The sequence below is a fragment of the Sebastes fasciatus genome, chromosome 20 (assembly GCF_043250625.1).
Source record: "Sebastes fasciatus isolate fSebFas1 chromosome 20, fSebFas1.pri, whole genome shotgun sequence".
Taxonomy (NCBI): domain Eukaryota; kingdom Metazoa; phylum Chordata; class Actinopteri; order Perciformes; family Sebastidae; genus Sebastes; species Sebastes fasciatus.
The window spans coordinates 3,545,616-3,565,497 of record NC_133814.1 but is presented as its reverse complement, the minus strand read 5'-3'; the positions used below and the strand labels follow the sequence as shown (position 1 = coordinate 3,565,497).

General features: G+C 42.7%; 1 protein-coding gene across 14 annotated transcripts in view; it reads left to right on the top strand.

Moving 5' to 3' along the window:
* The window catches only part of cacna1g (calcium channel, voltage-dependent, T type, alpha 1G subunit), a 331,510-nt gene that overhangs the window by 208,698 nt on the left and 102,930 nt on the right, over positions 1-19,882 (top strand). For 9 of the 14 annotated variants that reach the window (XM_074619022.1, XM_074619021.1, XM_074619017.1 and 6 more), the window contains exons 14-18: positions 109-264; positions 4,525-4,590; positions 15,738-15,831; positions 17,868-18,049; positions 18,600-18,965. In XM_074619022.1, the coding sequence (XP_074475123.1) occupies positions 109-264; positions 4,525-4,590; positions 15,738-15,831; positions 17,868-18,049; positions 18,600-18,965 (864 nt within the window). The remainder of the gene's footprint in view (positions 1-108; positions 265-4,524; positions 4,591-15,737; positions 15,832-17,867; positions 18,050-18,599; positions 18,966-19,882) is intronic. The other 5 variants (XM_074619026.1, XM_074619028.1, XM_074619031.1 and 2 more) reach the window with 3 other exon arrangements.

The following is a 19,882-nucleotide window of genomic DNA, read 5'->3' as shown; positions in this document are numbered from 1 at the left end:
TTAGGGAGCTGTCAATTATCAAACAAATACTATTAAACTACTAGAACAATCGCTGAACAACAATAATGTGCTTTCTCCCATTCATCCCTCTCCTCTCCTCTCCTCCAGATCCTAACCCAGGAGGACTGGAACAAGGTGTTGTACAACGGCATGGCCTCCACCACTCCCGTAGCCGCCCTCTACTTCATCGCGCTCATGACCTTCGGCAACTACGTCCTCTTCAACTTGCTGGTGGCCATCTTGGTCGAGGGTTTCCAGACCGAGGTACAACGTCGCTGGTCACGCATGCACAAAACAATGCAAAAAAACTGCCACAGAAAAAAGCTGAAATTATTGAGCTGTTTTGTCTGAAAAATCAGTCTTAAAAATCCTCTGTTTCTAAAAAGCATATGAAAGAAATCTGATTGGGATAATTTATCCAATTTTAAGTGCAGGTCAACTTGTTGAATCTTACAGGGTGATCTGGCTCGCTTCCAGGTCTGAACATCAATTATTCCTGTTGAGGGTGAAAGTGTTTTGGAAACTAATATTATTCTGCCTTGATAGTTTTTTAGAAAATGAGGTTTTAAGACTGAAACATAAGGCTAAATTACTCAATGAAGTGCTTTTTTTTTCCAGTGTAGGCACACATAACACTCCCACACACATAATAAAATAGATGCACAGTAGGCATTAACCTATACCTTCTCTTGTACTCTCTGCGGCGGGTTATGCGAGGACACGAGAACACACTCTTTCATTTTCCCCCTCTCCTCTTCATCTCCATCTCTCGCTGTCAGCCTCTTCTCCTCCCACTCTTCCCCCCCCCACTATATCTCAGCGAGTCATCCTCGTTATTGTTGCTGCTTATTCGCCAACACGGCCGTGCCATAACGCTCATCATAGGAAAACTATGTCTGCTAGACTAGACGGTGCATCAGCCCACATCACCCATCGAGTCTCATGCTCCGATACCTTATTTTCATAGCCCCCCTGATCTTCTTCCTCCTTAGTACAACTCTTCTTATGTCATCAAAATAAAGTGATCTGCTCCCCACCACGCAGATACTGATGTATTTAGAGAGAGCAGCATTTCCGCGACGAGCAAAGAAGTTGAAACTCATTGAGCGAACAGCTTTATTTGAGACGGATTGAGCAACTGAGAGAAGGGAACAGAGGGTGAGACGAGATGGAGAGAGTAAATCACACAAGTATTCAGCCTATCTCTAGCTGTCTACTTGTCTCCCCCCTTCTCTTTTCCTTAAGTGGTGACAGCACCTATGCTTTGATCTCCGGCGCTCTTTGGCTCTTAGGCTGAGAGAGAGAGAGAGAGAGAGAGAGAGAGAGAGAGAGAGAGAGAGAGAGAGAGAGAGAATAGATGGAGGGGCGGCAGGGAGAGAGGTTGACAGCCTCATAAAATATGGATTAATTTGAATGGGCTTCTCCTCCTATTGTGCTTATCTGCTGTACAAATATCGAGTGCATGACGTGTTATGGATGGAGTCACAAAATGAGGTGGGAGACAATGACCAAAGCCGCTTAAGATGAAGGCTTTACATGCAGGCCAAGACTGCAATTAATGCATTCCTTGGTGAACTTCTTAAAGTCCAACTGACATTAAAAGTAGGTTTTGCTACAGCACAGTAAGAATATATCAGGGCTGTCAAAGTTAATGTGATAATAATGCCAATTTGTTTTAATGCCACTAATTTCTTTAACCAACCAACCATGTCATACTAGCTTACCGCGAAGGAGGCTAAATAACGCTTCAAACTACAGCTACATTTTTGAGAGGAAAAACCGGCATGACCATTTTCAAAGGGGTCCCTTGACCTCTGACCTCCAGATATGTGAATGAAAATGGGTTCTATGGGTACCCACGAGTCTCCCCTTTACAGACATGTCCACTTTATGATAATCACATGCAGTTTGGGGCAAGTCATAGTCAAGTCAGCACACTGACACACTGACAGCTGTTGTTCCCTGTTGGGCTGCAGTTTGCCATGTTATGATTGGAGCATATTTTTTATGATAAATGCAGTACCTGTGAGGGTTTCTGGACAATATTTGTCATTGTTTTGTGTTATTAATTGATTTCTGATAATTCATATATTTGTATAAAGCAGCATATTTGCCCACTCCCATGTTGATAAGAGTATTAAATACTTGACAAATCTCCCTTTTAAGGTACATTTTGAACAGATAAAAAAATGTGTGATTAATTTATGATTAATCGCAATTAACTATTGACAATCATGCGATTAATCTTGATTAAGTATTTTAATCGATTGACAGCCCTAATATATATAGTATCCTTGGTGTTTTTGACCGGCGTTCTTATTTGGTCAAAATTTTAATGAGCAAAATGCATTTTTCTGCAGAAATAGCACCCCCTTTTCATTAGTGTTCCCCAGGGGACATGAATTAATGCTACCAACTGACGATTTTGGCGCCGTAATTTCATTGGTGCGATATCTGTGTGGACAGGAACTACAGGTGAATAAGTCCCGCCCCTTTTTGGTGTCCACCATGGAACATTATTTCTGAAAAAATATGTACGGTAATCAACAGTGAGAGACAAATATTTGTTTTGATCTCATTTGAATTGCATCATGAATCACGTATATGTTTTTCAATTTAAAAGATAATTTTGCAAGTCAAGAAAGTCTCAGTTTGTCTTAGTTTTATCGTATCATTTCATTTTGTGTGAAACCGCTCAGTGAACTACATCTCTTGTCTCGCACAATATACGTCACTAACTCCAACATGGCCGTTACCATGGCACATTTCACTCCGTTCTTCCAGAACAAGGGGGACAAGTATTAAGAGGTGAAAATCATTAGAAGTCTGGCCATTTTGGGTGACTTTTGGCTGAGTAGTCTTTATACTTCAACAGTTTTACAACAAACTTCGACTTTCGTGACTTGCAAAATTATCTTTTAAAGGTGCTCTATATGATAATCAGAGCAAAAATAAAGCAGCAAACAACTATTTCCTATATAAAGTGGAGCGCTATAGTGGAGCGCTGTCGGCGCCGTCAGCTGTGAGCTGCCGGCTCAGTCGTCGCCATGTTGAGAGCTGTGCGGAGGCAGTAGAAATGCTCCCAAACTCGTATTTAGCACCTTTAAATTGACAAACATCATGTGTGTAATTCATAGTGCAATTTTGTCTCTCACCGTTGACTACCGTACATATCTTTTCCAAAATAAGGTCGCATGGTGGTTTAACGGAAGGGGCGGGACTTCGCCTCTCTATATCACTTCAATTCCAACGGCCCACCGAGGGCTGACATTAGCCGTTGCTTATGCCCCGTTTGTGATTTGAGCGCAAATTGTGATTAAAAAACATTGGGTAACATACAGAGTGTTATGGTTAAATTACTACATTTGACTAGTCGCAAACAATGCCAACGCTAAGAAGCTAGGTTAAGTTGCTAGCTCTCTTGCGCCTTACAGCTCGTTGTTTGCCCGGCCTGCAACTTTGCTGTTTTGGTTTGTCTCTCTATCTCATAGGTTAACAAAATAACTCTAAAAACCTACTCCTTAGCTACCCGCCCGAGAACTCTTCAAACACTCTCATACAGACACTACCAAATGTAGAAACCCCCTTATCTCTGCGTTCTGTTCTCCCCCCCTCTGCTTTCTTGTATCATCACAGAGCTGTCGGCTTAATTCACCCTCTCCTTTTCTCAACTTAACATCCCTTTCTGCAAACACTAAGTTTATTTTTAGTCGGACCAAACTTTCCCTGCGTCAGGGTTGCTAGGTAACGGGCGCTTGAATGACGCGAGCCCAAGCCAGGAGAGATGTACGACTGTAGAGCCAAGACACACACACACACAGAACTGCATCACGTGTAATGTGTCCATATTGCTTTGGACACAAAGGCAGAGGGGAAATGATTTTTTCAGTCCTGCTTTTATTTTCAGGATTTAACTCCTTCCTCCATCTCTTCCTGTCATCCTTCTCTTTCTCTCATTGAGTGTCTTCGTCAGGTTGTGAAAACGTGTCCACGCGACGGAGTCCAATATCCGCTGCAGAGAGTGCAGTGTTTCTTTATGGAGACACAAGCTTGTTCTTTTTTTTATTACACCTCTCACTCTGACAATAAACACACCATTTCACACATAATGCAAACACGCACACCGAAGCACACACATACGTACTCGACGAGTCAGCTGCACAGGAATGCTTCCATGCCGAGCACAGTATGTCCTGAACGATTTGCACAGCTCATTATATGTCAAGATCATTTTCATTGCTGCTTTCTGACCGGATGATGGACCGATGGAGGGTAAAACACGGCTGTGCTCTTCACCTCTACTCTTTGCTGTCTTGACTTTTCATGCTTTTTCAACTAATTCAAGTCACTGAAATAGCCTACACACGTGCAGTTTTGATATGTTGCACGGTAAAGTTGAATGAACCTCCTTTAACTTCTGCTCTTTGTCTACCGCTGTGGTTTCCACCTCTCAACCTCTGTGCCTTCTTCTCCTGTGTGCGCCTCCCTCTTCCTGTCCGGCTGCACCGATCACTTCCGCTGTAGGAAGTGGCCAAGCGGGACGACTTGCATGTCCAGCTGAGCCTAAATCAGCTGCCTATAGACTCAGGGGTATGTAAAGCACTGCAGCTCTGCCTCCCCACCCCTCCATTTAACTGACTAACCGCCCTCCTCCATCTCCCCTCTGACCTCCCTCTCCACCCGTTCTCCTCATCCTCCCCTATAGAAAGGCTTTGCAGATAACGTGTCGGATCTCTCAGTGGCCACAGCTTGGAGGTCTTCTCATTAATAGTTGAATAGTAGCAGGATAACTCAAAGTGCATGTAGGTCCTGTACGAGTCTTTCTTTTGGCTGACCAACTCAGATCATTTATCAAATTCACTGATGCAGATATTTAATTCCAAGTGTATGCCAGCTGCTGGTGTCTTTAAAAAGGGCCACTCCACCCAAATTACAAAACCCATCTGCTATTTTTAACTTGCCATTATATTATTTTATATATATATATATATTGGGCCATGCAGATAAGTTTTTATTCATAGAAGTTTTGAGATCTTCACTTCTGAAAGTTTCACTGCCAACCCAATTCAGTAGAGTACTGAAGTGGGAAGTAAAAAGTCCAGTTCATTTTTCTACATAGACAGTATCAGGTGGCTCGCAATTGGAGCTTTTCCAAAAGATGAGTAACTTTGATAGAAAATATCTGGTTCCTTCATTAAAGAGGCTATTGTGCTTTTTCCTCTTTCGTTTAGTGTGTTATATAGTTTTTTGCGCATGTAAAAGATCTGCAAAGTTACAAAGAACAAAGTCAAGTTACTCCCCCCCACAGAAACACTGCTCCTGAACTGCCTGAAACGCCTTGCTTGAAGTCCCGCCTTTTCTTCCGTAACTTGGTGATGTCACCAAGTAATACATTTGGGAAACCTACGAATTACAGTGCATAACTTTTTGTAGATATAGCTATGAATTATTGCTGTTGGAGATGAACCGATACCACTTTTTTCAGACCAAGTACTTACATTTGGGTACTCGCCGATAGCAAGTACCAATACCAGTACTTCTCTGTGCCAAAAGACCCTCGTTAACAGAAAGCTGGACGGTGTGAGTGACACACGGCAGGCTGGGGAGTCCCGCATACATGGCGGTGCACCGCGACCAGCTCTAGGTCGGCTATGAAAGGCTCGGGGCGAAGGTGGCTCGCGGCCGCAGATTTACAGCGCTTTACAGCGCTTTAACGGTGCATCCCTAATAGCTATAGAGACTTCCGGCAGCCAAGCTGGCTAACTTCCGGTTTGCCCTATGCTAACTTTGAACAGGGATAAAAATGATTCAATTGTACTGCTCTTCTAAACTTTCCAAATGTTATCGGACCAAATCGATCAAATACTGATAGTTAAACAAGTCATTTTGCGGAGGGTTATGACACTCAAAACAATTTATTTACAGCCGCAAAAGTAGCGACAGAGTAGGCTACAATGGAGCCTATGATACATTGGCTTTTTACCTCGTGTTTTTGTAGGTGAGGAAAACTGATTCAAACATAACTTTATTGTAACTGTCAAATTTATCTTTGATAGTTTGGCACACCCTCAAACGAAGTTAGTTAGAGCGGAGCAGAGTCCAAAGAGTTTGGTTCGGTTGACAAATCACAACAGAATGGGCCAGCTGACCAATCAGAGCAAACTTTTCGGGAGGGGGCGGAGCTCAAACAGAGCGTTTCAGACAGCAGAATACAAGTATGCACCTGGAAATGAGCATAAAAAGTCCTCTTTAAAAAAAAAAAAAAAAAAGGCAAAGGTACAAGCCTTTGAACATAAAATTGTAAAGAGAGAAGTCAGCTACAACTCCAGACAAGCATACTGGTGAACATCCAATCGCAGAGCTTCAAATTCTTTGACTGTCCCACTAACAGCGATCAGAAGTCTTTGTAGAAGTCTGAAAAATATATTTAACAGTTTCAAATCAATCAACTTGTTTTGGTCTGGGTCAACTTTGAACAAATTGTGGCTCTTTGTTCCCAGTTAGGACAACCGCTGGCTTCTTGTCCCTGCTGAGGCTAATGGGTGTTTTGGTATTTAGAGCCATCCGTATTACCAAAACTGATGACAAAAAAACACGATTTTGCAGAAACAAAATTGAAATGATTAAAACCGATGACCGTGACCCAACGTTAACCAATCCATGGGATTGGTTCGGCGACAACTATTTAAAACCACTGCTAGAAAAAAAAATAGTCAGAACTGTTCACATGAACAAGTAGAATAACTTTGGAAGGAGACATTGCAATTACATTTTTTCAAAAGTCATTTGTCAATTCTTTGTGCGCCACAGATGGAATTGTCTTCAATTTCTTTATTGTGGTGATGGTACAAGCCATCATTTTTAAATTTGAATGAATTTACTGGAACAAGAACTAGTGGAAAGGGAAGCAACATAGCGCCAAAACACTTCAAATGAAAACCGTGCAAATTAGCTAACAGCACAGTGATATTGGGAGTGCGACTGGTTGTACCACTATGAAACAACCGGTCTCCATCTAAAGCCGCACAGAAATAAACCAAATTCTTTTACTGTTGAATCACAAATGAGAGAAATGCAGTTTGTTGCCAAAAGCAGAGGACCTCCAACATGGCTGCCGGAGAACGTGTCACATCATCTAAAAAGTCCTCTAACCTGCTTCCTGCATGATGCCCTTGCTGCTGAAACTAACCGGTGCAGTGAGTGAATGTTCAGAAGAGACTACAAAGTGGCTTGCAGTGTGTGTGTGTCTGTCTTTTCTTGTTCTTTTTTTTAAAAGCAGACTCCGCATCAAACTTCAGATTGAATGCTCACCTCCCACCAGCCCTCCACCCCTTTTTTCTTTCAAGCCTCGGGCTAAGAGCGCTGCTCCGGTGCTGCCAAAAATCTCCCTCTCTCTCAGTCTTTGTTTTATCTGGCTGGAGGATAGAGATGAGGGGAGGGATGAGCGCCGGCTTTTTGGGAGGCCCCCGGCACAGCCAGATAAATCCAGTCGGACTAGAGGATGAGAGCTAATAAAGAGAGTGGGGGGGATCAACCCTGTTTGCATGACTCAGGCTCTTAAGGCAAGGCCGGTACACTCTGGGAAATGGAGGCCTTTGAAAAAACAGTTGGTTGTAAGTCTTGTCCTCGTGCCCTCTAATTTCACACTGTTAAATGCAAATCCAGCACTGATCCACGAGTTTTCCAGTGGGCAAATGTTCTGAATTGTTAAAACACGGCAGCCCACTGGGGGGCCCGAGCTTGTAATGGGGATTTGAGTTGAGTCTGCTGGCTGGTCTAATGATTAAACCTGTCGTTACAGTTTGATTCTCCTATAACTGTCTGTACACTTTGCAAACATTGTATGTACTAGCCGTCTGTAGAAGTTCAGGACTGCCAATATTAAAATGAAGTCATTCAATCAAATAGAAATTTAACTACAATTCAATTCCCATTTTATTTTCAAGTTTAGGGTGCCACATTATCCTTCAATTTGAAAATGAAAATCAACATTTTGATTTTGATTTTGGCGGGAACTATGCGTTTTTTTAGCTTGTGGCGTGGAGAATGAATCCTACTGGTTTTGGTGACCTGCTTAGTTTTTGTCAAGCCCAGGCAGCTACCTCCGGTTCTGAAAAGTGAAGCCAATGCGGAAGTGCCTTAAACCTGCATTCTTTCTAATATCCAGCAGGGGGGCGACTCCTCTGGTTGCAAAAAGAGGTCAGATTGTATAGAAGTCTATGAGAAAATGAGCCTACTTCTCATTTGATTTATTACCTCAATAAACATTATAAACATGGGCATAAAGCAGGGTATGCTTTAGGCTACCTTGTGATTGACAGGAGGCCACCACGGCGTTGTCCGATCAGGGAGTTGTCCATGTTTGGTCTTAGAACTTTAACCAGTTTGCAGTGTGTTTTCAGTTCATGAAAGTGAATTATAACCTTTTGGTCACCTTGAAATGTCTTTAAAATGTGTAAAATATCAGTGTTCGGTGTACTGTCCACCCTCGTGTCACTTCTGGTTGCAAGAAACCAAGATGGCGACGGCCAAAATGATGAACTTGAGTCTTCGAAATGGTGCTAAACGAACCAATGGGTGACATCACGGTGACGATGTTCATTTCTTATATACAGTTTGTGGTCCAGTCTCTCGTGAAGGTGCCATGAGATTGACTTGTGGTTTTCAGTGAGATATCTCAACTACTATTGGAGGGAAATTTGGTACACACATTCATGTCCCCCCTCAGGATGAATAATAACTTTGGGGATGAGGCCATCAGCCTCATCTATTCATTTGGTTTCATTGCTAATTAGCAAAAGTTAGCATACTGACATTGTGAAATTAATGAATATGAATATGTTGAACTGTAAACCTAATAATTAAATATCTGAATGTTCCATTATGAGCATGTTAGCCTGCTGATGTTAGCATTAGCTTGAAGCTACAGCCTCAGTCCTTAAAATAAAGACATCAGGACAGTTTTTGTTTTCATTTCCAAGGTTCAGAATGCAAATTGCCAGATTATTATACATGTATATTGAAAAATGATCATTATGGCAGTTTTATGTTTTGGTGTACATATAAGTTTTCATTTTAATTTCCATTGTGGCAATAATCACCTATTTTGAAAGATGGAAACGCGAGCTGGATGTTTTACATTTTAATGCAGACAGAGCATGCCATTGCAATCTGATTAAATGATTTAATTTAAATATCGGCGCCCCTGGACTTCCATACCTGTATTACTGTGGATGTCATTAATGGTGTTAGTTTAGAGGATTGCCACAACAGTACTGGTATTCGATCCAATTCTGGGCTGATGTGTCTCAAATGCAGCACCAATTTTGGTGGACACACACACACACACACACACACACACACACATGCACAACATAATTACACCTCTTCCTTCTATCAACATCCACCCACCGTCTCCCATTTACACCCTTTTTAAAGCGATGTAATTGAGATGCCCCTGTGTGCTGCTGGTGTCTATTATTGTCTGGCTATCAGCAGCAGGCCTGGTCTGGCCCATCTCCTGCTCCCGCCACCATGCCCAAATTGGGGTGGCAGAGTGTAAACAAGCTATCCAAACAACCGGGCTATTTCGGGACGAGGGATTTCCCTCGAGTCCAGTCCACCCCCACCACCCTCACCCCCCTTGATCCAAAGCTATCATCTCCATCTATCCTTTCTCCAAGTGAAACCTCCAACACTTCCTTCTACTTGCTGATCTTGGCTGAATTCTCCCCAAACCAACAGTATACTCAACACTAATATATTGAAAATGCATTTTTTAGTAATATAATACCAAAACCAAAAAAGTGCAAAGCCTTCTCTGTTGATTGCTCCTTCTACCATTTTTATGTAATGTCTGCTCTTCCTGAGATGCCTTAAATCTGGAATATAAGAAAACGTCTCTTTTTTTTGGTGGGAGGGAAGTTTTTATTCACTCTGACTGGATCTTTTTTTTCTTTTTCTTTTACAGAGGATTTGTTTTCTGACAGCTGAGATGGGGATTAATGTCTTCCTGTGAAGAAGTTGTACATAATGTACTAGAGAGGGGAGAAAAAAAGAGACAAAAGAAACACACTGAGAAGATGATACAGAAAGAAAAAAAAAGAGGAGAGAGAACAGCAAAAGTGAAGGAAAGAGAAGGAAATTTGGCAGATCAATTTGGCGGGACTGAGCTGCAGTCTGGTGTAGTTTCACCCACTTGCAGCCAGTTGACTTTCTAAATTGCATTGTGCACTCCTGACAAGCAGAGGATTAGGGGCAGAGCACATCTTAGGTCAGCTCGATCTTTGGACATGAACATATCAGGACTGTGCAGTTTAAACTACTCTGGCTGTGTGTCATCTGTAGATATATCAACGGTTTATGCTACTGCTGCGCATACATTAATAGTTAACAAACTGTTACTTTTTTATTATGCAGCCTAAAGAGTCCTACATTTTTTATTTCCTTAAAGGAATCATTAACTTAGTGGAGCCGAGAAACCCGAGCCAAGAGAAGTAATAGCCTCAGTTTATCTTCTATAGTGTTATTCCTGCAGGTGCAGGGGGAATCATCTGCTTGTGTTGAATTTCATTGGAAAAGTTAAGCTATAATCACCTTACCCATACATAATAACAAAACTATAGTGAAACTGGAGAGGGGTATTTAAAAAATGGCTTCCTATAAGGAATGTGTGCTGTTAACTCTCCATTGCTGCAAAAAGATGAGGGTGAGATATTGTTTCAATAAGATGTTTTACTTTTGCACCAACATATTTGTTCACCTTTAATTGCTGCTCTCATAGCTAAAGGGACTCTATGTAAGAATTAGAAATTGCTTGTTAACAGCGACACCTGTGGTCGTTAAATCAACGAAAGTCAGCGTCATGTTGCTCGTGCTCGCTCTACGTAGACAGGAACGAGCATTGGTCAAAACAGTGAGGCGACACACGTCAGCTAAAAGCACAATATCACTCTATATTTCAGCTGCTTGGCAGTAATGTTAGTTGACCAGACGAAGGTCTCTCCATGAACCAATGTTGATTCTAGTGTTGGCTTTTCCTGCCTCAGCCTCCCGACCGCAGTCGGAGGGAACAGGGGAGACACCGGAGTTTTGGTCAGAGACGATAACGTTTCTCTCTGCGGAGCCCCGTCACTTCACAAGACACGGGAAACCTCTGTTGGATATTCTCAGAGCTAAACTAACTCTTCTGCAGTGTGTAGTGCGCGCGCATGCACGTGACAGGTGGAGCGAGTGAGAACGAGCGTGGTGTGTGAGTGAAGGCAAGCAGGCAGGCAGAGTACAGCAGAGACTCCGGCCCTGGAGACCAAAGTTACATATATATATATATATATATATATATATATATATATATATATATTTTTAATCATGAATACTACGCAGTGAAAAAGCGCTGTAATTATTTTTTTCCTGGAACAAGGTCCTTTTTCTGAGCTATCGCACCGCGAATAAAGGCATCAACCACTCACGTTGTGCAGAACGGGTTGAGTTGCGCCTATATTTAAAAAACACAGAGGCTCCGTAGTCTGATTCAAGACAGCAAACTTTATTATTCCTGTCAACAGTGTGTAAAGGCCTTTTGGTGTGGAAAATAACAGCACCCAATCTATGGACGACACATGGATGATGATGATTGTTGTTCTCAGTGGGTAAACTGATGAACATTGTAATTTTTCCCAAATCTAAGTTCCTTAAAGCCAGCTGTTTTCGTCTGCGTGCCTCAGAAAGGAGAGATGAGGGTCAGGTTGTCCCGTCGCTCTTCACCTGGACCTGTCAGGTTTAGTCCTTAGGCTTATACTACAAGGTCGTCACAACAAAGCCCCTGGCCTAGCTTTGTTTCTCCTGTGAGTAAACATGCACTCTGTCATGCTGACCTTTACACTGACCAGAGGCTACTGCGGGTACAAGCTCCTATAACTGACCACCAAAGACACAACTGCTCTCCTCTCTTTCCCCTTTACCTGAAGAAGACAGAGAGAGAGGGAGAGGAGATAAAGGTTGATGCTCCACTGGGTTTGTCCTATCACAGCTGTCCTTTCTGATTGATTGTGTGTGGGTTGATAAGCCCTGTGGGAGGGGGCACCTCGCTGTGGTTAAAACTGATTTTTTTTTTTTATTATTTATGTTTGGTGATAAATTATTGTGGGTTGTGAGCACAGTGTAAGCATTTATCTGTGATATAATCTTCATGCCCAAACATTTATTAAGTATAGCTAAAGGCATGTTAGCCATGATTGTCTTAGTACTGCTCCTATGGAATTAGAATCAGGTTTCCAGTAGCCCTCAATGTACATACACAGTGCCAAGAACAAATGTACAGGGAGATACAATGATAAACAGCTAAAACAAGGGGCAAGAGAACTAAACAAAGCTAACCATATAGTTATTATATACAGGCAAGCAAAAAAAACTAGACTACATAGTAGGGCTGTACCGAATGTCGTTTTTTTATTTTTTTCAAAGTTTCTATTGAGGTTTTTGATTGAAGCTTCGTCATCACCCTGAAAAAATAAAAAAATAAAAATATATATATTTTTTTGTTATTGTGGTTATATGAATGTAATTTATGGTGCTGTCAATACAGGTGCATGCCTCCCTTTGTGTCTGGCGAGTGGGAGACCAAACAGTTTTTTGACCTCGGTGAAAATGTTTTTTGAAAGGCTAAATGCCAACAAATATGGATTGAAGCAGAATATTTCGTTATATTTCAATACATTTTGACAATGCTCTGGAGTTGAGTCCTTTACACACCATTTTTTTTGGGCGATTCATTTGTAAATCAATATATTTTTTTCAAACTGTTGATTTTGTCATGGATATTTTCACACAGAATGCCAATATTATTGTTGATTTTTTCGCACCGTGAGTAAAGGCATCAACCAATCCATGGTGTGGAACGTGTTGAGTTGCGCATATATTTATATTATAAAACTATAACACGGAGGCTTCTCTTACGCAGCCACCACTGGAATCTAATTCTACAAATAGTCTAATACTAATAATATTAGTGTAGCCTGATCTTTAACTACAACTCTGCAGAAATACCGGGTTTAAACAAAATGAATATACATGCAAAAAAAAAAAAAAAAAGCTGCGCAGCATTGAAATGTTGATTTAGAATTTGAATGTCAAAGTTATGAATGAAGTTTCAACTGGATAATAACACACAAATTCACCGAAAATGCCCAGCTATTTATTCTTTGTACCTTGTTATTTAAAGTAGCCGTTCCCAGGTGCTCCGTGTTTCCTGCTGCGAGCCAAGATTTCTAAATAGGATCAAGCCACTGTGATAGATAAGTAGATGCAGGAACGTAATGAGCATGGTCTCCAAGTAGCTCTCGAGTCAACTTGCCTGCTAGTTCATTAGCATCCGCTCTCCTTACCTAATTTTCCCACACCGCACAGGTTCAGGGGGAAATCAGTCTGGGGCGCACGACTTTAACTAGAAGAAAAAAATAGGTGCATCGAAGATAGCCATAGATACCCAACACAGCCTGCAGTAAACAAACACAATACGCAGTGTATCCACACCCACTGTGTCTTTCTCTCACACCCATGGGAAGTATCAAGAAAGTAATTTGCTAGTTTAAAGGGAGGTGCATGGTGATTAGGTCCTGAGGCTTCGCTGCACACAGTTTTTTCACTTTGCTACCACAGAGGTCTGACTCACCGCGTCGGCATTCTATTAATCCAGCATCCACCTGGCACCCCCTCGCACATATTAATGGAGTCTGCAGGCTCTGGCGTAGCGCAACAAATACGAGCAGGAACTCTGAGGGCTCGCTGCAGCGGGATTTTAAGTTGGAAGGCAGTGTGAAGCAGAGGCTAGAAGAAAGTAATTAAGGGCTTGAGAAAAGTCAGGGAAAGACGGCAAGGGAAGAAGGTTAGAACAATTTGGAAATATGAAACTGTGAGAGATAACTCGTTTTGACATCACTGTCTGGAACAATGATAGAGAACAAAACAGGGCATTAACAGTTCTGCCGCTCTGACAAGCGGTGGGGGTTACAGCCCCCTACATCAGTGGTTCCCAACCTCGGTTCCGGCCCCCTCTCACAGGGGGTGTGACTTGATTTGTCTGCTCTGAGGTTGACAAAATTAGATTTATTCATGTATAACTAAATCACAATACCACGCTTACTGGATAATTTATACATTTATACGTCTGTATATAAAACTATTCAAAAAATATATGTTTTCGCTAATTAAAGGGACTGTATGTAACTTTTTACATGTATGAATCATTTATTATTGCAAATGAGGGAACAGGTTGTAACCTAACCTAAAAAATAGGTTAGCTAACGGTTGGTTAGAAATGGAGTCTGCTAACGCAAACAAACGGCCAGCCTCCGTCACAACTCATACTCCAACACAAACTCCATGGATGCACAAAAAAAAACAAAAAGTTCTATCTGGTGAAGCCCGTCTTGCAAAACAGAAATGTGACTGACGTCCAGCGAAAAAACTAGGATCAACATCGGCCGGTCCTTCGATTCATGGAGGGGACCGTCGTTCAGTTTTGGGTATCAAAACGGACCCCATGCTGGCAAAATTATTGAACAGATAAGTTAACATTACAGCCAAGCATTAAACATACTGTATATAGTGATATTGTGTTTTTAGCTGTCAATCACATTCAGTCTCGTGTGTTTCGCCTCAATGTTTTGATTGATGCTCGCTCGCGCCTACGTAGTGCGAGCACAAGCAACAGGACGCTGACTATTGTTGACTTTACGGCCACAAGTGTCGCTGTTAACAAGCAATTTCTGATTCTTACATTGAGCAAAACTAAATATTCCACTTCAATCCATATTTGTTGCCGTTTAGCCTTTCAAAAAACAAAATTTTCACTGCCGATTTAATTAATTGAATAAATCTATTTTGGCTCTAACGCTATTATAGTAAATTAATGAAGTCATTAAAAAAAAAAGGATAATCTTATGTATCTGCATTTGCTTGGCGGATTTGTCAAGATTTCATCACTTTATTTAAGAAACTGAGAAGTTCTATTAAGGAAAGTTGATTTGATAAAAAAAAAAACTAACTCATGTAATACTCTGAATCACTTTATTCAAATTGAGAATTTTTTTTTTTTTTGCGGGATGACATGGAGGGCACTCAGCTTTTCTTAGATACAAGTAGGGGAGGTTTTAAGGAAAATAGGTTGGGAACCACTGCCTTACACCACAACGAAGAACACTTGTCGTGTGTTGCGTGTTTGTGTGTTTAAGTGTGAGAATTGTAAACCTAGCAACCACACTGAAGGTCTTTTGTAGCCGTTCAATGGTTCTGGCGAGTAAAAAGAATCACCGTGCGGCCAATGTGTTGTTGCACGGCAAAAATATACCTACCGGGTCCTCTCTGAAAACCGCCGTGTTGCATTTTACCGGTTGCGTTTCAGTGTGGTTTCTCTCTGAACCTTCTCACTGTCCTTGCATGACAACACTTTACATGGTTTTCACCGTCTCTGTATACCCTTTGAACCCCGGGATCACGGGGAGACCACACCCTCACCCGCCTGCTTACAAAGAGGGGAGGTTGCCTCTAGTGACTGATCCAAGATCAGATCAGACCAAAGGTTGATGCGACACTGGGGACTGAGATACAGCTAAGCAGGGATCTGCTTAGAGGCAACTTCAACCCACATGCTTTCTGTTAACTCCACTAAGAAACAGAGATTTTTTTTTTTCCCACAGGTGCTCTCCTCTAACTCTTTGTGTTGTTTTTTGTGTGTCAAGGGCGACGCTTCTAAATCGGGTTCGGAGATCGATTCCTGCGCACGAAGTATGGAGGACGTTAACGACAGCAAGAAGGATTTATCAGCCTCTGCAGGTGAAACTGCACATGCGGTAGCTTATACAGACAACACATTACATGGCTGCTTGAATCAATGATGCTACAAGCGGAATGCACTGGCATGAACTCAGGGATTTTTTTCTAAGCCTCTCTATTACACTTGGCAAAACTCGCACCATCTGTGTTTGCACAGTTAACTGCTGGCATTTTTCCCCTACCAAACCTTTTGTCAGATCCCCGTAGATTACACACTGTGCTGTCTTTCTTACACAAAATGCATGTCAAAGTTGGTGATACAGCAGCAGGTTAGGCCAAAGGCATCTAAAGTATACACTGTGCAAACATCCCCCACCTGCTCTACGTCTGTGGTCTCCTGTTCTCAGCCTTTTTTCTCCATTGCTTTCCAACCACACTCGGGGCACGTGCCTGCACAGCATCAAACCAACACAGCGGCCTCATCCATAATTCCTCACACGCCACTTCCCGTACCCTCTAATTACCGTTCGCGCAGACTGAAAAAGCCAAATGGAAACACTACTGCATGGAGTACAACTCCCAGACGTACGGCATCATCTCCCCTGCAGCCCCTTCAGATGCTCCGTACCAAACTGCTTACATAGCCGGAAGAGCCTAATATGCATCTTCCAGGCCTCGGATAAAAGGTTGGGAGACGGAGGAATTAGCGTTATTGAAGTTGCATCGCCCCTCCGCCATGTCATGTATTTGTGTTGCTGCCAAACATAATATTCTCTCCCACGCTCCCCATAAGATTAATGCCCTGCTGAAATATTCATGTTTCTCAATAACAGTATGAGGCATCCATTTTTAAGTATGCTGCGCTGCGTTACTGAGGGTGTAACCCCCGTGGCACTCCTCCCCATGCGCCACCTCTTCCTGCTCTTCCTCTTTGTTTTTATTCAAGTTAGCACTTCCATTCTTCTCTCGATGGTGCTGTTTTTTATCAGCTTTTTTTGTGGTTCTTTCCCCTCTGTCTCTCACCTCTGTCACTTCTCATTCCCTTTCTTCTCTTATTCATTAAAGGTGCTCTATACGATATCCAGATCATTAATATAGCAGCAAACAACTATTGTCTTTGTAAAGATATGGAGGAGTAATGTCTACCTGAGCAGAGAATGAAGTCTCTCTCTCTCTCTCTCTCTCTCTCTCTCTCTCTCTCTCTCTCTCTCTGTGTGTTGTAATCCGAGCTTCTCCGTGCTTTGTTGATATAGCCGTGCCAGCCGCGCCAGCCTTTTAGTGCATGTGAGCGTGCACCCACCCTCCGGTTCCCCCCCAGGTTAACACTGTTAGTTTGTTAGTTCTGTCAGCATGTTGCCAGAGTTTTCACTGTTAGCACTGTTAGCTGCCAACCGCCGGCTCAGTGGTCCCCATGTTGAGAGCATTTTGCACCTTCGGGTCTGAAAAGTGAAGCCAATGCTGAAGTGCCAGGGGGCGACTCCTCTGGTTGCAAAAAGAAGTCTGATTGTATAGAAGTCTATGAGAAAAATGAGCCTACTTCTCACTTGATTTATTACCTCGGTAAACATTGTAAACATGAGTTTATGGTCTCAATCGCTAGTTTCAAGTCTTCTTCAATACAGCATGATGTTCATTTAGTAAATTATGGTCCCATTTAGAGTCAAATAGACCATAAAGCAGGGGATGCTTTAGGGCGTGTTTACCTTGTGATTGACAGGTCGCTACCACGTCGTTGTCCGGTCTGGGAGTTGTCTGTGTTTTAACTTTAACCCTTTCAGTTTTCAGTTCATCAAAGTTAATTGTAACATTTTGGTTGCCTAAAAATGTCTCATTCAGCGTTCGGTTGAACTCCACCCTCTCGTGTCACTTCTGGTTGCAAAAAAACAAGATGGCGACGGCCAAAATGCCGACCTCAAGGCTTCGAAATCGTAGTCCACAAACCAATGGATGACGTCACGGTGACTACGTCCACTAATATACAGCGCCTATGATTAAACCCCGGTCCTCTTTAGTCCTCTCTAACACTCATCCCCTTTGCTCTTGCCAACTTCTAAACCACTAAATCTTACTGTCTTCATCCCTCTTTCCTTTACTAGTAGTTCCTGTAAATGGTCACGTGGACCTGAAGACCAGCCTGACTCCGCCTCTAATAACCCACACGGCCGCCACCCCCATGCCCGTACCCAAGTTGCCGGCCGTAGGGGACCCCATCCTGGGCTACGAGGCCCGTCGAGGCAGCAACGTCTCCATAGACCCAGCCTGCTACGACAAATCACCGGTTTGTACATTTATTATTATTCTCACCAAATCATGTGGTTTTTCAAGTGTAATAACCCTGATCCAGGATGTCACAAAGCCAACATTAATACACATGCAAGGGGATAAGTGCCAGGAATTACCCATAGCCCCTACAGCTGCCTGGCTTTCCTCCGAGTGTCTTTCCGAATTCACTGTGTCCTGCTGATGTGTGGAGGTCATAATGACTGATGATGATTAATGTGGTGTGCCGGTTCGACACTCTACTTACTGCTGCCACTGCCACTCTGTATTTGACACACTGATGATTGGGGATAAAGACTTGAGAAAATAAGCCCAGATCTCTACATCTGCTCCTGTCTGCTTGTCAGCACGAATCTCTATTCAATTCAGCTCACGTCAAGCCAAATCAACCCAATTCAGCTCGGGTTTGTTTGCCTGCAACAACAACATCGCCAGAGATAAAAGATCGACACTTTTACATGCTGTCCCTCTTGTAAGTCTTTTTTCTCTGTCTTGCCTCTTTATCACTTTGCCCCCCTCTTGCCCTCCCGGTCGTCTTCCTGCTCCAGACAAGTGCCCCGAGCTCTTCCCCTCTCGCCCCATGGAGCTCCGGCAGCAGCTGGACCAGTCGCCGGTCCAGCTGGAACAGCCTGGGTCGCGCCCCGTCGCTCAAACGCCAGAAGCGGCAGTCCGGGGAGCGACGGTCCCTCCTCTCCGGGGAGGGCGGCTCCAGCTCGGACGACGAGGAAGGCGGAGGAGAAGGAGAAGGAGAAGGAGAAGGAGGAGGAGGAGGAGGCGGGTTGATGGACGAAGACGGCGCCTCTCTGGTCAGGACCGACTCCATGTCCCAGTCGCAGCGAGGGCCCCGACACCGGAGGATGGAGTCAGTGGAGACCCGGAGCTCCATGGATTTGCCCCCGGATGCTCTGCTGCAGGTAGATGCTGTTTTCTACCTCTGGATAATCTCTAGCGCACTGTAGGACATTTGACTTGGAGCACAACTGGGGTTTTAAACTATATTGATACCACAATCTCAATAAATTGTAAGTCTCTCACTTGACAGCAGTTACTTTTAGTATACATCTTAAATTTATAATGTCAGTGTCAATGTTTTTATGGCATTCTTCTTTGCACTTACACTAGTAAGTGCATCAATCATAGCCTTATTTCCACAGCAACATATTGTATAACCTCTGACATCATTGCATAGCCAGTGAAACATATAAAAATAGAGGCCTAGATACATTAAACACATTGAATATGATTGAATATCAGATTACATGCAGAGCACGCACGTAAACCCATAAAAACTCTGCCTAGTTTTATAAGAAAGATGCTCAAAAACAACCAAATTTAACGCTGCAACAAGAGAATAGAACCTTAAAAATATCTCAGATTCACAGTGTCCCAATTTCTGCCTGTTGTTGTTGTTCTTGGTGCTCTTAGGTTGCTGCTAGACCGCCTAGTTAATATGCATACAGGTGCGTGCTGGTAGAGTAAACGGTTATGAAATTGCAGTAAAAATGTAGTTTTCGAAAGACTAAACGCCAACAAATAGTGTTCTGATTTCTGCCTGTTCTTGTTGTTCTTGGTGCTGTTAGATTGCTGCTAAACCGCCCCGTTAATAGGCATACAGGTGCGGGTAAAGGAGTAAACATTTATGAAAAATAAAGTTTTTGAAAGACTAAACGGCAACAAATATGGCTTGAAGCAGAATATTTCGTTGGATAAAAACATGTTTTTATGAGCGCCACGCCCCTCGTGTGTGCCGAAAGAGAAAGAGAGAGAGAGAGAGAGAGAAAAGGTGGACTTCATGCAATGTTTCCGTTAGTTATTATTAATAATAATTTGA